This window comes from Phoxinus phoxinus (assembly GCF_949152265.1).
Source record: "Phoxinus phoxinus genome assembly, chromosome: 24".
In the NCBI taxonomy this organism is placed as follows: domain Eukaryota; kingdom Metazoa; phylum Chordata; class Actinopteri; order Cypriniformes; family Leuciscidae; genus Phoxinus; species Phoxinus phoxinus.
In genome coordinates this window covers 9,738,090-9,750,832 of record NC_136899.1, presented here as the reverse complement: position 1 = coordinate 9,750,832, position 12,743 = coordinate 9,738,090, and the positions used below count along the sequence as shown (strand labels likewise).

Below are 12,743 nucleotides of genomic sequence, written 5' to 3'. Positions count from 1 at the left end.
TGCGTATTTGGGAAATGTGTATATCTACACCAGGGTATAACCTCTGAAAGATGTAGAGTAATTAGACAGAGAAGCTTACTTAACCTCATTTGCTCTGCTTCATAATTATTGGCCTGCGGGCAATACTGTTACTTCATCCTTACGAAAACAATGTTTATTAAGAACAGTCTCAGATATACATGTTATGAATAATTCCATTCATTAATTCTCCCACATCTCCGTTTGCGGAAAACAGAATGATTAATTTAGGAGTCTCACAAGAATTTCCTCAAGCATGCCAGTTGATTGCAGTGTTTAGAGTTTATTTATTGGCTTTGTCCCAGAAAATGAAGCTGATGTCTGCGGCTCAAAATTATAATATTGAGATTTTTAAATGTTAAAGTATAGGCTAATGAAATGGTCGTGAGCACCGTCGATAGAATATATGTTTGCCAGCTTGAAAATTACAATATTGTTGAATACTTGGATAAAAACAAACCAAATAAATTAGCACCAAACAAAGCCAATAAAGGGGATATGAGTTATTTCTTAAATAAACAATAATTTATATAATTTTCGGAAGTTGTGGATTACAAAGTGGTTTACAAAGTAACCCAAAAAAATGCTGCCTCTGGCGTCGGAAAATGGACTGTACCCTCCTACCGACCGATGCGAGAACGGCTCCAGTTGCCAGAGTTTTTGTGGCTTTTGATTAATTACACCGGAGTGAAACACTTGTCAGCTCTTTGTGTTGCTCGATAAATTAGAGGCTCGTGAGACTTTACGCAGTCATTCAGGTGAGGACGCTGCGTGTGCGCGGACATACAGCCTAGACCTTTCACGCGCAGCACCACGACTGTACTTTTACAACGAGAAGGGGACTAATATTTTACAACGGTACTTTTGCCGGGCTGTGGAGGTTTTAATGCCTTGATGTGTGTTTCTTAGGACAGCACTTGAAACGATAATACAGGTATGATTATAACATTTCAGTAAATTCTCATGAAAATGCACCTTTACAAGTCTACTTAAAGAGTTGTATTAAAAATGCATGTTCTGATGATTTAATGTAGCCCAAAATCATAACCTAAGGCGTCTATTAGGCTGGTTTATTGCTTTGATTTTGAATTCTCACTGAATATGATATTTTTTTGGGCTCAAATGTTCCCATAAAAGTTTTTAACGAGTGTGAGCTTAAACATGTTTTTGACATATTCGTCAATATTTGTATCTAAATGTGCCCGTTTTCCTATTTAAATGTGCATTTTTAACGTAGCCCACTATTTTAACCAGGTTAAGGGGTGATTTCAATGGTTGGAAGACAGTCGATCCGTATGGATGGCATTGGTTCTGTGACAGTTATGGATGACAGTCCCGCATCAAGCCCAAACTCGAGCCCCAGTCCCGACACGCTCTCAGCGGACAGCCGGCGCGCAGAGGCCATGTCCCACTCCAGGGTGGTCCCGTCTAGTGGCCTCGGTGGCAGAGGGAGACCCGCAGCAGCCAACGCAGCGCGCGAGAGGAGTCGCGTGCAGACGCTCAGGCATGCGTTCCTCGAGCTGCAGAGAACATTACCGTCGGTGCCACCGGACACCAAACTGTCCAAACTCGACGTCTTGATATTGGCAACCACATACATAGCGCATTTAACGAGAACCTTACAAGAGGAAGGGATGGAAGAGGACAACACAAAACAAACTGAAGCTTTGAATTCACTTAAAGGCGATGGCTACTTACATCCTGTGAAAGTAAGTTTTGGTAAATCATGCTGTCCAATTATTGGCCTATTTTACGAAATAGAAATTTAAATGAATAAACTGTCTGCACACTTAGATCCTTAAAGCAAATTTAATCACCAAGCTTTCGTTCAAACGACCATCCTCAGGGCATACAGACAATTCATTGAAAGCTTGGTGATTAAATTTGCTAATTAAGTGTGCAGACAGTTTATTCATTTATTTTTTGAGATTTTCAGTCTTGTTTGTCTGGCACCTGGTGATCGTGAGTGCGGTGTAACTCCTTCAAAATAAAATAGAAATTTAAAGTAGAAATTTTACACATTTTCATTAATTTACTACAAGTTTTGAATAGGCTAGCCTACATTAAGATTGAAGTTAGTCGACTTGCAAATATCCATTTTACGCGTGGCAAATCATATTTTGAAACATGCAGTTTTAAAGTGTTTGTATTCATCGTTTTTGTCTTTCAGAAATGGCCAATGCGTTCAAGATTGTACATCGGTGCCACTGGCCAGTTCCTGGGTAACTCGAATGAAAATCAAGGGGCATCTTCATCATCGTCTCAAACATAGCCTAGATTATTTGCACAAACGGTTTTTGGAGGTAATGATTTAAAAATGAAGGTTAAAAAAATGTTGTTGTTTTAGTAATTTTGTTGCATAAATTGTCCAGTTGCAGCCTGTAAAATTTTGTTTTACGCGGCAAATTAACAGAAAACTTTGATTAACATTATGTTGCCATACAGACAGTTGAATAATTGTGCATATTAATATATCCTAATTATTTCAAATATGTAAATAAGATTGAAATATTAAACTTTTGTGTTTTTTAACTGTGGGTTTCTGCTCAGACTTCTGTAGCTATTTGCAGTTCTGTACTTGTCTGAAATTCCGTGTTTGGTTATAATGAGCTGTCATGCTTGAGCTGTCGGCTATGCACTTTCTGTTACAACATTTGCACTAAATGCATGTGTGAATAACTTAACATTCGTCATGTGAAGTGGTCTGTCAGAATCGCAACAATAGCATCACCATCCCCTTTCTTCTTTTCACGTGAATAGTTTGTGGAATAATAAATAAAACTATTCTTAAACTAAAATTACACTGATCTCAAGTTTATTACCAATATTCTTGTCAATTTTTTTCTAAATCATTCACAATGTGCAATATAGACCAGTGTTCCGGCAGTATTTGACATGCACTGAACATTTTAAATAAATAAAAAGTTTTTTTTATTTTTTTATTACAGTTCTAATCATGCGATGGCAGCATGCTGTGAAATGTATCATGGAAACATAAAACAACTTTAAAGCTTAGTCATGAAAAAGTACTGAAAAGTTGTGGGAACACTCTAAACACTGCTGGGTTGTTTTAATCCAATTTTGGGTCAAATGTGGACAAACCCGGCCATTGGGTTCAATTTTTTAAATTGCATTTTTGATCCAACGTTTGGGTTTGTCTATACATAGGTTTCTTGTATACAAACAATACCGGATGCGCGCGCATCCAAGAGGCAAGACCGCTATATGTTATGCCGAGTTCTGTAAAAGAACATTGTAATTAACGTAGATTTCGCATTGTTTGTAAATTCTTGTTGACTCAATAATAAACTGCAATTTCAGAGTTGGATCTGTTTGCTTGTGTTTCATTTGCATATTAATATAACATTATGTAAAAAGTTAGTTAGTTGACTAGTATGAAATTGTCCAACTAAGTTTGCGAATCATAAAAACATGACATACCCTATGCATTTAGGTTAGTTTACAGCACAACAGCTCCGCGTCATCTCTGCTTCTGCTAGATATAGCCGTAAAGACTGTTGCTTTCTGCCTCTTAGATGCGCGCGCATCTATGTGATGACGTTGCACAGAAACCCGTGTATATTTGACCCAAAATTGGGTTAAAACAACCCAGCATTTTTTTAGAGTGAAGCAATGAATATTGTTAACTCTGTAAAGCCGTTTTAAACCCCATAAAGAGAAAAGTTTATAGCCCTGGTCCTATTGACTGAAAGGATCATTTTAATCTAGATTGTGGATATTATTACTAAATAGGGTATAATATATTTGTTATAGCTTACTAGCCTATATTTTGCGTGTGTGTGTGTGTGTGTGTGTGCGTGCGTGCGTGCTGTAAGCTACTGTGTACTTTAGGTTTGAGTAGCTAGATTCAATAGCTTCTTTAATTAAATAAATAAAATTCTAAAATAATTTCCATCAAACTTTACTGTGTTTTGGATTGATAACAGTACAAACGTGTCATAAACGTATGCAGCCGATTGTATTTCATCACACTAGTCTAGCACATCAGCACGCATGTGCTGGTCCTACTAGGAAGTACTTAAAACGCGAAGTACGCATGCGTCACTTCCTTTTCCTCCCCAAGAGTGGACTGAGCTGGTCGCACGTTCTACATCTTGCAGTATAACTTAAGGTAAATGTATTTAAATTTATAGTTGTACTGATGCATTCTAACATAGGTGAAAGTATTGTTGCAGCGATTTATGGAACTGCTCATGAGATTATAAGCTCGTTTAGAGATTTTTGCATCCTGGGTTGGCCACGTGGTTGTTTCCCACACGTGTTACAAAAAGACCAATTTAAGAATTTGCTACGTCGTTTCGTAGAAGCATCATTAGTCATAATTAATAACTGGGATTTGAGCAACTGAATCAGTCCCCAGCTTTATCAAGAATACAACTCACGCTATTTCTCATATTAATGAGTCGCATCCATAGACTGCAAAAAAAAAAAAAAAACTCATGGTGATGATCCAGCTCAGCCTGATGCAAACCGGATCAACCCAAATGTGTGCTTTTACTATTAAGTTCTCATGTCTTAAATTGGACGAGTATTAAAATTTTACTTTACCTTTATACGTCATGACTTATTTTAATATGTATTTTTATTCATGACCTTTTGAGCAATGATTCGGAGCAGATATCTCAGATTACTTTGCATATACCTCGTTTGAAGGGTTTATCTTGAGTCCAAAGTGAATACTGAAGTTTTGATTGGATGTAGGCTATTACGTTTCTTCAGGGACCGTATGATCAATATTGTAATGGAGACATGATTTTGTCAACTCTTGTTGTAATCATGACCTATCTTAGAAAAGGTTTTAAGTATCCCATGAGGACTGTTATAAATCATTTTGGCAGGTGCGTGTCCCAGATCTGGTGATAAATTGCTCCTTTGCCATTTGCTCTGCTGTCGGCAGGACTGCTCTGTCCGGCATAGGTCTGCTGTCCCTTGTGTGGCCTGGCTGGTTTGGGAATGGTCTTACATGACCTGGATTGGGTAATCAGGGCTTTGATTCACTTGGAGGCGCTGTGGTCTTGGTAAAGGTCCTGACCTTGAGTTGAACTAGCCTTGCCTAGGCCTTTGTGTTTATGTGTGAGGGTCTACTCTCAAGCTGTGTAACAATGCCTTTTGACCTCTAGATCATCAGTCATCTTTTTGAGGTGGAATTGAGTTTTTCATTTTCCTCGTCCCTCAGTGCTGCTTATTTGAGGCACTAAATCAATAACTGAAATAACATGGGTAATAATTGGTGATCATATTCATAACTTTCTGCTGCTTCTGTCCTCTTTACTTGGAATAATTAGAAGTTAAATCTGTCCTTTTTTCAATCGCAGAAGAGGCAGATGAAGATGGCTGCAGCCAGAGGAAAGGCCCACTGCAAAGGTAACAAACTTAATTTTTTAAATTGATTTTTAAAACTAAAAGATGTGGACAAGATTACTGGGATGTAAAGTGTCGCATTGGTTAAACCAAAAGCAATGATTTTGCGTTTTTGCAGTTTACGTTTCATGCCACATTGGGATGCTGAAACTGACTATCTGAAGCAATAGCACAGCAGTTGCTTGTTTTGTATAAGAATAAATGGCCACCTTCACTTATCCTCACTAGGTTTGCTACTGGTAAAGGGTGACGAGAAGTGCAGATGAAGATAAATGTAATTAATTTTTCTAGACATGCATTGTAAATGTGAGTTTTTGTGACCTGAATGTTTGAGGAATGCTTGTTGCTATGATGAGTCACGTTTTGCCGTTTACCCATCTGACCAAATTGGATTGCTGATATTGTGATGATCTGAAGCAATAGCAGAGTTGATTAGACAGTAGTCTGTTAGAGATTTCACCAGCATTAAATTTGATCTTACTTATCCTCCCACCAGGCCCAAGGATTCCACGAGGAAAGGGTGACCTGAGAAGACTAAGTAAAATGATTTTTTTTTTTTTTTTTTTGTGCAATATATGCATTTTTGAAAAATGTTACCATGATGATATCACATTTACGCCGTTTACCCATCAGACCAGACTGGGTTGTTGACACTGTGACTATCTGAAGCATAAAGCAACAGCAGAATTTAATTGACTACCCAGAACCCCATTTCAGAATACTATAGTATTGTTTTTATTCTACCTCCCCTACCAGATCCCAGAACAAACTAGAAAACGGTGACAGAAGTGCTGATGAATGAAGACAGTTTACTTGTATACTGGTAAATTATATACAATTAATTCTATATTTGATATTAATGTCATTTACCATGATGATTTCACATATTCGCCGTTTACCCATCAGACCAGACTGGGTTGTTGACACTGTGACTATCTGAAGCATAAAGCAACAGCAGAATTTAATTGACTACCCAGAACCCCATTTCAGAATACTAAAGTATTGATTTTATTCTACCTCCCCTACCAGATCGAAGGACTGAATCTAGAAAATGGTGACCTGAAAAATGCAGATGAATGAAGACTGGGTTACTTGTATACTGGTAAATTATATACAATTCATTCTATACTTGATATTAATGTCATTTACCATGATGATTTCACATATTCGCCGTTTACCCATCAGACCAGACTGGGTTGTTGACACTGTGACTATCTGAAGCATAAAGCAACAGCAGAATTGAATTGACTACCCAGATCCCCATTTCAGAATACTATAGTATTGTTTTTATTCTACCTCCCCTACCAGATCCCAGAACAAACTAGAAAACGGTGACAGAAGTGCTGATGAATGAAGACAGTTTACTTGTATACTGGTAAATTATATACAATTAATTCTATATTTGATATTAATGTCATTTACCATGATGATTTCACATATTCGCCGTTTACCCATCAGACCAGATTGGGGTGCTGAAACTGTGACTGTCTGAGGACATGCATTGACTTTAAATTGGCAAAAGCTTAGTTCCTGCTTGTAATACCTTGCTTCATTCCTCTATACAGGTTGCGTAGGTGTGCACAAAATTCAAGATCTGCTTGCGGAATTCTTCCAGTGTAAGGTCCCGCTGGTGCAAGGAGTCCAGGTCATGAAGAGCCCAGGGAAACACTGCATCAGGTGGAAAAACAAGCGCAGAGGCCCCTGCATTCCCAAGACAAACTTTCTCATTCCCAAACACGTACACAGTAACAGGAGCTTGATCCTAACCTTAAGTAATGAAGTAATGGGTTGTGATCAAATTGCAAATTTAAATAAATTCTCATCAAAAACATTCCTGATTTTGTTTCTTTACTGAATGTCATTTTACTATGACTGACTGGATTTCAAAGTTGTTTTATTTGTTTAGACTTTATAAAGAAATAAAATGAAGAGAACTAACCATGTTTTAGGGTGATTGAACTCTCGCACAGCAGTACTGCAATGACTGCATCTTCCTCCAGAACTTCAGTTCTCAGACTGAGTTTAGCATGAGCCTGGGCCAGAGAAATCCTAACAGAACCAGTAAACAATATTAGTTGTGTATGAAATGGTAACATTTTTAAATCTACTTTTTATGGTGATTGGTGACTGCTTGCTTTACAGAAGTAGTTTGGATTATTTAATTGTTTTATTCCCCATACCTTTTTTTTTAACCAGTTGGTGTACAAAAAATGTCATGCATCTCTAAAACTATCATAAGGAAATTTTACACACTGTTGGAAAATGGGGAAGTGCTCAATATGCAGACTTGCAATATAACTGCTCCATCTAGTGGTCTAATATGGCTTTGTAAAGAAGTTGCCATGTGATGTGTAGCTTTCCGTTTTAAAATCAGTTCAAATGTGGCTGCATTAATTTTGTAGTGCTTACAGCAGTTTGACAGAAGTGACAGAGGATCTCTGTGTTGAGTCTGAGCGAACCCTGCGACTGGCCATGTAATAGCCATGGATCATCCTTTCTGCCTCAGGGCTCATGTCCACCTTCAGCTCCCTTGCATGAGCCAAGAGCTAGAAGATATTCAAGTGGAAAAACAGCCTATTTTCAAGTAACTATGTACATTACTTAAAATCTTAAAAAATAAATGGCAGTCCAAATACAGTTAACCTGTACAGTACTGGCCAAAAGTTAAGAATTAATATTTTTTCAAAGTCTTGTTCACCAAAGCTGCAAAATACAGTAAAAACAGACATGAATTATTATGCTTAGTTCATGCCATGTCATAATTGCAGAGATTTCAACTGAGCTGGGAATTGTTTCTATTGCAACACTCTAGTTAAATTAATCTGCAGTGGTCATGTGATACAAGTAGGAGCTCTCAAAAAAAAAAAAAAATTACAATCTCAACGATGAAGTGAGCGCTTTACAAGTTGAAATCTCGTAATTATGGTAATTACGATATGATGTGAATGCACTTTTATTACAATTTAAAGGGGTTTCAATCCTTTTGACTGGTAGTGTGTATTATTGACAGACCTCTTTGTAGTCTTGTGTGGTAAACTGCATGCATGCTGGGTAAAGTGGTTCTCCTGGGCACATGGCCTGTCTCAGGGTATGCACTGTCATGGACAGAAGTGGATGATTGCCGCTTGATTCTCGACACTGGACTACCAGTCCAAATGCCCCTGCAAGTTGAAGGGGAACTGAGCCCATTTCCTGCATTTATAAAATAAATCATAATCACTATAAAATAAGCAGATGCTGTAAAACCATGACTTCTTTAAATATTTACTGACGTAGTACTACAAATTGTCAAAAAAATGACTTATTTTATTTAGAGTAACTGGGGGTGCGGTTCAGCAACTGATACAAATGAGCACATTTGAGAAACTCCTAAAATAGATGGCATTGTCTCTGGTTCCTGTTGCCAAATACAGAAAAGGGTGGGGTCATCTGTGAAGCATTCCAGCAGTCCTTCTAATCAGTCCTTTGGTATGTACTGCATGCTTATAAAATTCCCACATTATCATTCCCATCTCATTTCCTGAGGAAAAACTCCATTTGACTATAATAAGATTGGATATGAACCCACCACAGAACCCAGCACCACATGATCACATCTGGCTGTCCTCTTGGAGGGGGAAGCAGCATCAGCTAACGCCCAAAAGTTACACTGGATGGGGAAGGAGAGCTGCTGGTCCATATCATCACCATACTTCTTGGCAGGAATAAAAACAGACACAGTTCTGCTTTCAAGAGCTGAAGAAAAAGAAAAAGTATTTAGGTTTGCTGTAGCTTTACAGTTTGCATGTACAGTCTTTCATATAGCTGTCATCTGCGTTAATTGGCACCAGACTGAAGCATGTCCATCTTGTCTTTCTTGTAGCATGTGAGGTCTCCCAGCAGACAGACTCCTCCAGATGCCAGCAAAGCTGAACCTGCATGGATGTTGGCGGTACCTGCTCCATGTTCATCTCTAGATAGGGATGCCAACAGCTCTCCTGTCAGCGCATGATGAATGCCTCGTGAGGCCAACGGCAGGCTATATCTCATCAACCTGTCAACGGATAAACACATACTATGCATCATATTTTGATGATCATTATCAAAATGGATATGTGCATTTGATAAAGCTGTACCTATCAATTATTAGACTGTCACTGGTGAGAGCAAGCACATCCAGGTGGTTGGGCGAGTCTGGATTATCTTCAGTTTGCACCAAGCTAAGAAGTAGCCCCAACTTTAATGTGTTGTAGAGTCCCGGTGGGATCACCGGGGAACCGAATGAGTTGGCTACAATGGCAGCGAACCTCCACGGGGAACAGGCCGAGGCTGCCTGGAGGTTCTGGAAGTTGTTGCTAACCAGACGGGAGCCTGTGAGCGGCAGTCAGGAGCAAATGACTTTGACATGCTGTGAATTTGTCTGGCTGTTTTTACACCATCAAAGTCAAAACAAGACCTTACATTTCGGGGTCCATGGTTGGACGCTGCAAGCCTCGACACTCCAGGTTACATTGGGCCACTGGTGCACATGAGCTGGAATCCCCACAACTCGGTACAGATGGCCGATTCTCATGGAGTTACACAGTTCATCTAATTACGTTAAGAGAAACAAAACAATCACAGTTGGGGGCTGGTCTTCACTTATTATTTTGAGAAACAAGCTCACCACCTACACGACTGCCAAAAGAAACACTGCAGGCTCTTTTAAACAATGATTCCACTATGACTTGTAGCAACTAATGAGTGTACCTTACATTTATTAACATGTATGTTCAGTAACTAGAGCCTGGCGTATTGAATTCCAGACTAATACTAGGTCAACACAATATGCTAATACCGTCCAGAGAATCTGTGGCCTCTCCAGTTGGCTAACTGAGAAATATTATTGAAGGAGACAGGAACACCCAATCTAATACTGAAAGACACTGTGAGAGGATGTGTTTCTGAGAGAGTTTATGTATTTGAGAGCTCTGATTCAACCTTATGAAAACCAGGTTAATCCGGCATGACAAGTAACAAACTAACTGGATTATTTCCTAATTGTTGGTTTAAAAGTAAAGTTTATTTGCAATAGGAGAAAGTAAAAGGGGGGTAATTTAGGAAACAAAAAGTGCATTTACCTCTTAGGAAAAGGGTGACAGACTGATATCTTAAGGAAGCAGCATCATGAACTCCCAAAATATCCACTGCTTTTACATGCATGAGCTCAACTAGCTGTTTATCTGTGAATTGAAAAAACCCCCCAAAAAACATATCCAATTTTACACATTATAACATTTAGTCTAAATAACTGTTTTCTGTTTAACTTAAGTTAAAGGAACATTTAATAACATTATAAATATATTTAATTTCACATTTGATAAATGCATAATGTGTCGTTGCTGATTTATTTAAATTTTTTATCATATTGATCACAAACCTGAATGGTAGTGTTTGCAATAAAGTTTACTGATCCCCCCCCCCTCCCCATATATCAAGTTTATATTTTATATAATATTTAATTAATATTTTTTATTTATTTATGTTGTCTCACCTCCTAAAACACGAGATTTCACATCCTCTTTCAGCGGTGAAGAGCAGAGAAAGCAGGTAAAATCACTTCTAACCGTGGCAGACTCTGTGGCACCCGGTGCATGAACTCTGATATGATGAAACCCTTTGGACAAATTGACAAATTGTGTAGTACAAAAATAACAAATAATGCCCATAATGTTTATTAGGTTACCTACCTCTTGAGCAAGGACATGTCTCTTCTGAGCAGAGAAATCTGGCCCCTTGTGTGTATTTGGTGACACGTGTCATGGCAATTACAAGGCCCTCCAAAGCTAAAGGTCTCATTGGACCATATCCACGAGGAAACTCAGAGAGATCCAAACAATAGTCAGGAAAAGGTGGCAAGTGAGTTGGCTTTAAAACAACATTAACCTACAGAAGAAAAAAATTATGTTTTTTATATTTTAATACACTGATGGCTCTATTATATGATTGTCTAGTGAATTTCAAGAATATCCAAGTCTGTACTCACACATACACTATCAGTCAAAAGTTTTTTTATAATGTTTTTGTCTCTTGTGCACCAAGGCTGCATTTGTCTGATCAAAAATACTGTAACATTTTTAATATTGTGACATTTTATTACAATTTAAAGAACTGCTTTCTATTTAATATATTTTATTTATTCCTGTGATGGCAACGCTGAATAATAAGCAGCCATTACTCCAGCCTTCAGTGCCACATGATCCTTCAGAAATCATTCTATGCTGATTTGCAAAACATTTTTTAATATTATCAATGTTAAAAACAGTTGCTGCTTAATATTTCAAAAACATTAAAACCTTTTGACCAGTATTGGACACATAAACAAACAAATATATGTGAAATATGAATTTAATTAAGCTGTTCCTTACCTGGCTTTCTGTTTCTATGTGGTCAATAAGTGACAGAGTTTTTATAGACAGATAACAAACCTGAAAAATAACCACTGCATTTTCATTTGTATGAAATACAGAGTAGTTTCTAAATGTAAATATCAATGTGGTCTGTTAAGCATAATACAAAACATGACATGATTCTTTTTTCACCAACAGGAAACTGTAACTTAGCTGGTAGAAAATGCATGGCTATGTCATTTTGGATAAGCAAACGTGAGGTGACTGACTAATAAGTTGGGTATTTAGTATATTTTATTTGTGCAACTCACTGACTGAAAGAGTGAAACAGCTTTGAGAGGGTAGTGTAGTATACAGTCTCCCAGTGGGGCGTCGAGCTCAAGCATATCTGAGGGACTTACATCAAAACTGAACCGATACACGGCCCCCATCTGCTGTGCACCTGAAAGACATCCCCCCCTTTCAACAGTTATGGATATAATAATAAAATAACATGTAATGATTAATCTAAAATGTCACATAAAAACGGATGTGGACACTGTGTCACGTGAACGAGCTCCTCTCCACTGAGGGAAACTACTGGATGCATTTAAACCGCTAATAATGCTCCCAAACTTTATAAACAAACCTTTAAAGACATTACAGTCTTCAACGAGTTTACGTAATCCACCACTTCTATCTAAATAAACTACTATTGCTTCTTTCAAAGAAAGTAGACTATCCATATCTCCGAAATATACCACTCGGCAGTTGGGCGAGAAGATACACATCAATATAATATATGCAAATGAGATGTATCGCACGTGACTGAAGAAACTTAGCCTCGAATGACGCTTCTAATAATAACGCCTATAAACAAACATTTAATGAGTTTGAAACACACCACATCTATTTAAATGTATTATTATTGCTTAATTTAACGTATTTCCCAATCCCAAATGTAGTACTGTGAACACAGTACATGCAAATAAATGC

At 37.9% G+C, this 12,743-nt stretch overlaps 2 protein-coding genes and 1 long non-coding RNA gene across 3 annotated transcripts; 2 read left to right on the top strand and 1 right to left on the bottom strand.

Annotated features, from left to right (window-relative positions):
* The first annotated feature begins 766 nt into the window (after window positions 1-766).
* tcf24 (transcription factor 24) lies at window positions 767-2,812 on the top strand. Its single transcript, XM_079601765.1, has 3 exons — window positions 767-952; window positions 1,273-1,727; window positions 2,189-2,812. Exons 2-3 carry the CDS (start codon window positions 1,290-1,292, stop codon window positions 2,288-2,290), a joined length of 540 nt encoding a protein of 179 aa, XP_079457891.1. The 5' UTR covers window positions 767-952; window positions 1,273-1,289; the 3' UTR covers window positions 2,291-2,812.
* Window positions 2,813-3,626: 814 nt separating this feature from the next.
* LOC306993091 lies at window positions 3,627-7,105 on the top strand. Its single transcript, XR_013796397.1, has 7 exons — window positions 3,627-4,150; window positions 5,355-5,403; window positions 5,897-5,938; window positions 6,157-6,223; window positions 6,430-6,502; window positions 6,709-6,775; window positions 6,966-7,105. It is a non-coding gene; the product is annotated as an uncharacterized lncRNA (long non-coding RNA).
* Window positions 6,743-12,651, bottom strand: mcmdc2 (minichromosome maintenance domain containing 2). Its single transcript, XM_079602559.1, has 14 exons — window positions 12,397-12,651; window positions 12,080-12,210; window positions 11,787-11,846; window positions 11,109-11,304; window positions 10,913-11,035; window positions 10,500-10,601; window positions 9,841-9,969; window positions 9,516-9,750; window positions 9,228-9,433; window positions 8,969-9,135; window positions 8,413-8,592; window positions 7,810-7,946; window positions 7,340-7,449; window positions 6,743-7,101 (listed from the first exon to the last, which is right to left on the bottom strand). The coding sequence occupies exons 1-14, from the start codon at window positions 12,536-12,538 to the stop codon at window positions 6,950-6,952; spliced, it is 2,070 nt and encodes a 689-aa protein (XP_079458685.1). The 5' UTR covers window positions 12,539-12,651; the 3' UTR covers window positions 6,743-6,949.
* Between the last annotated feature and the right edge of the window lie 92 nt (window positions 12,652-12,743).

What these genes read in the sequence shown, in the direction of transcription:
- tcf24 (XM_079601765.1), top strand. Translation starts at nt 1,290, where the DNA reads ATGGTTGGAAGACAGTCGATCCGTATGGATGGCATTGGTTCTGTGACA. An exon ending in GCTACTTACATCCTGTGAAA is followed by an intron (nt 1,728 to 2,188) that starts GTAAGTTTTGGT and finishes TTTGTCTTTCAG; the next exon opens with AAATGGCCAATGCGTTCAAG.
- mcmdc2 (XM_079602559.1), bottom strand. Translation starts at nt 12,538, where the DNA reads ATGTGTATCTTCTCGCCCAACTGCCGAGTGGTATATTTCGGAGATATG. An exon ending in CTGTTTCACTCTTTCAGTCA is followed by an intron (nt 11,847 to 12,079) that starts GTGAGTTGCACA and finishes GTTATTTTTCAG; the next exon opens with GTTTGTTATCTGTCTATAAA. An exon ending in ACATAGAAACAGAAAGCCAG is followed by an intron (nt 11,305 to 11,786) that starts GTAAGGAACAGC and finishes TTTCTTCTGTAG; the next exon opens with GTTAATGTTGTTTTAAAGCC.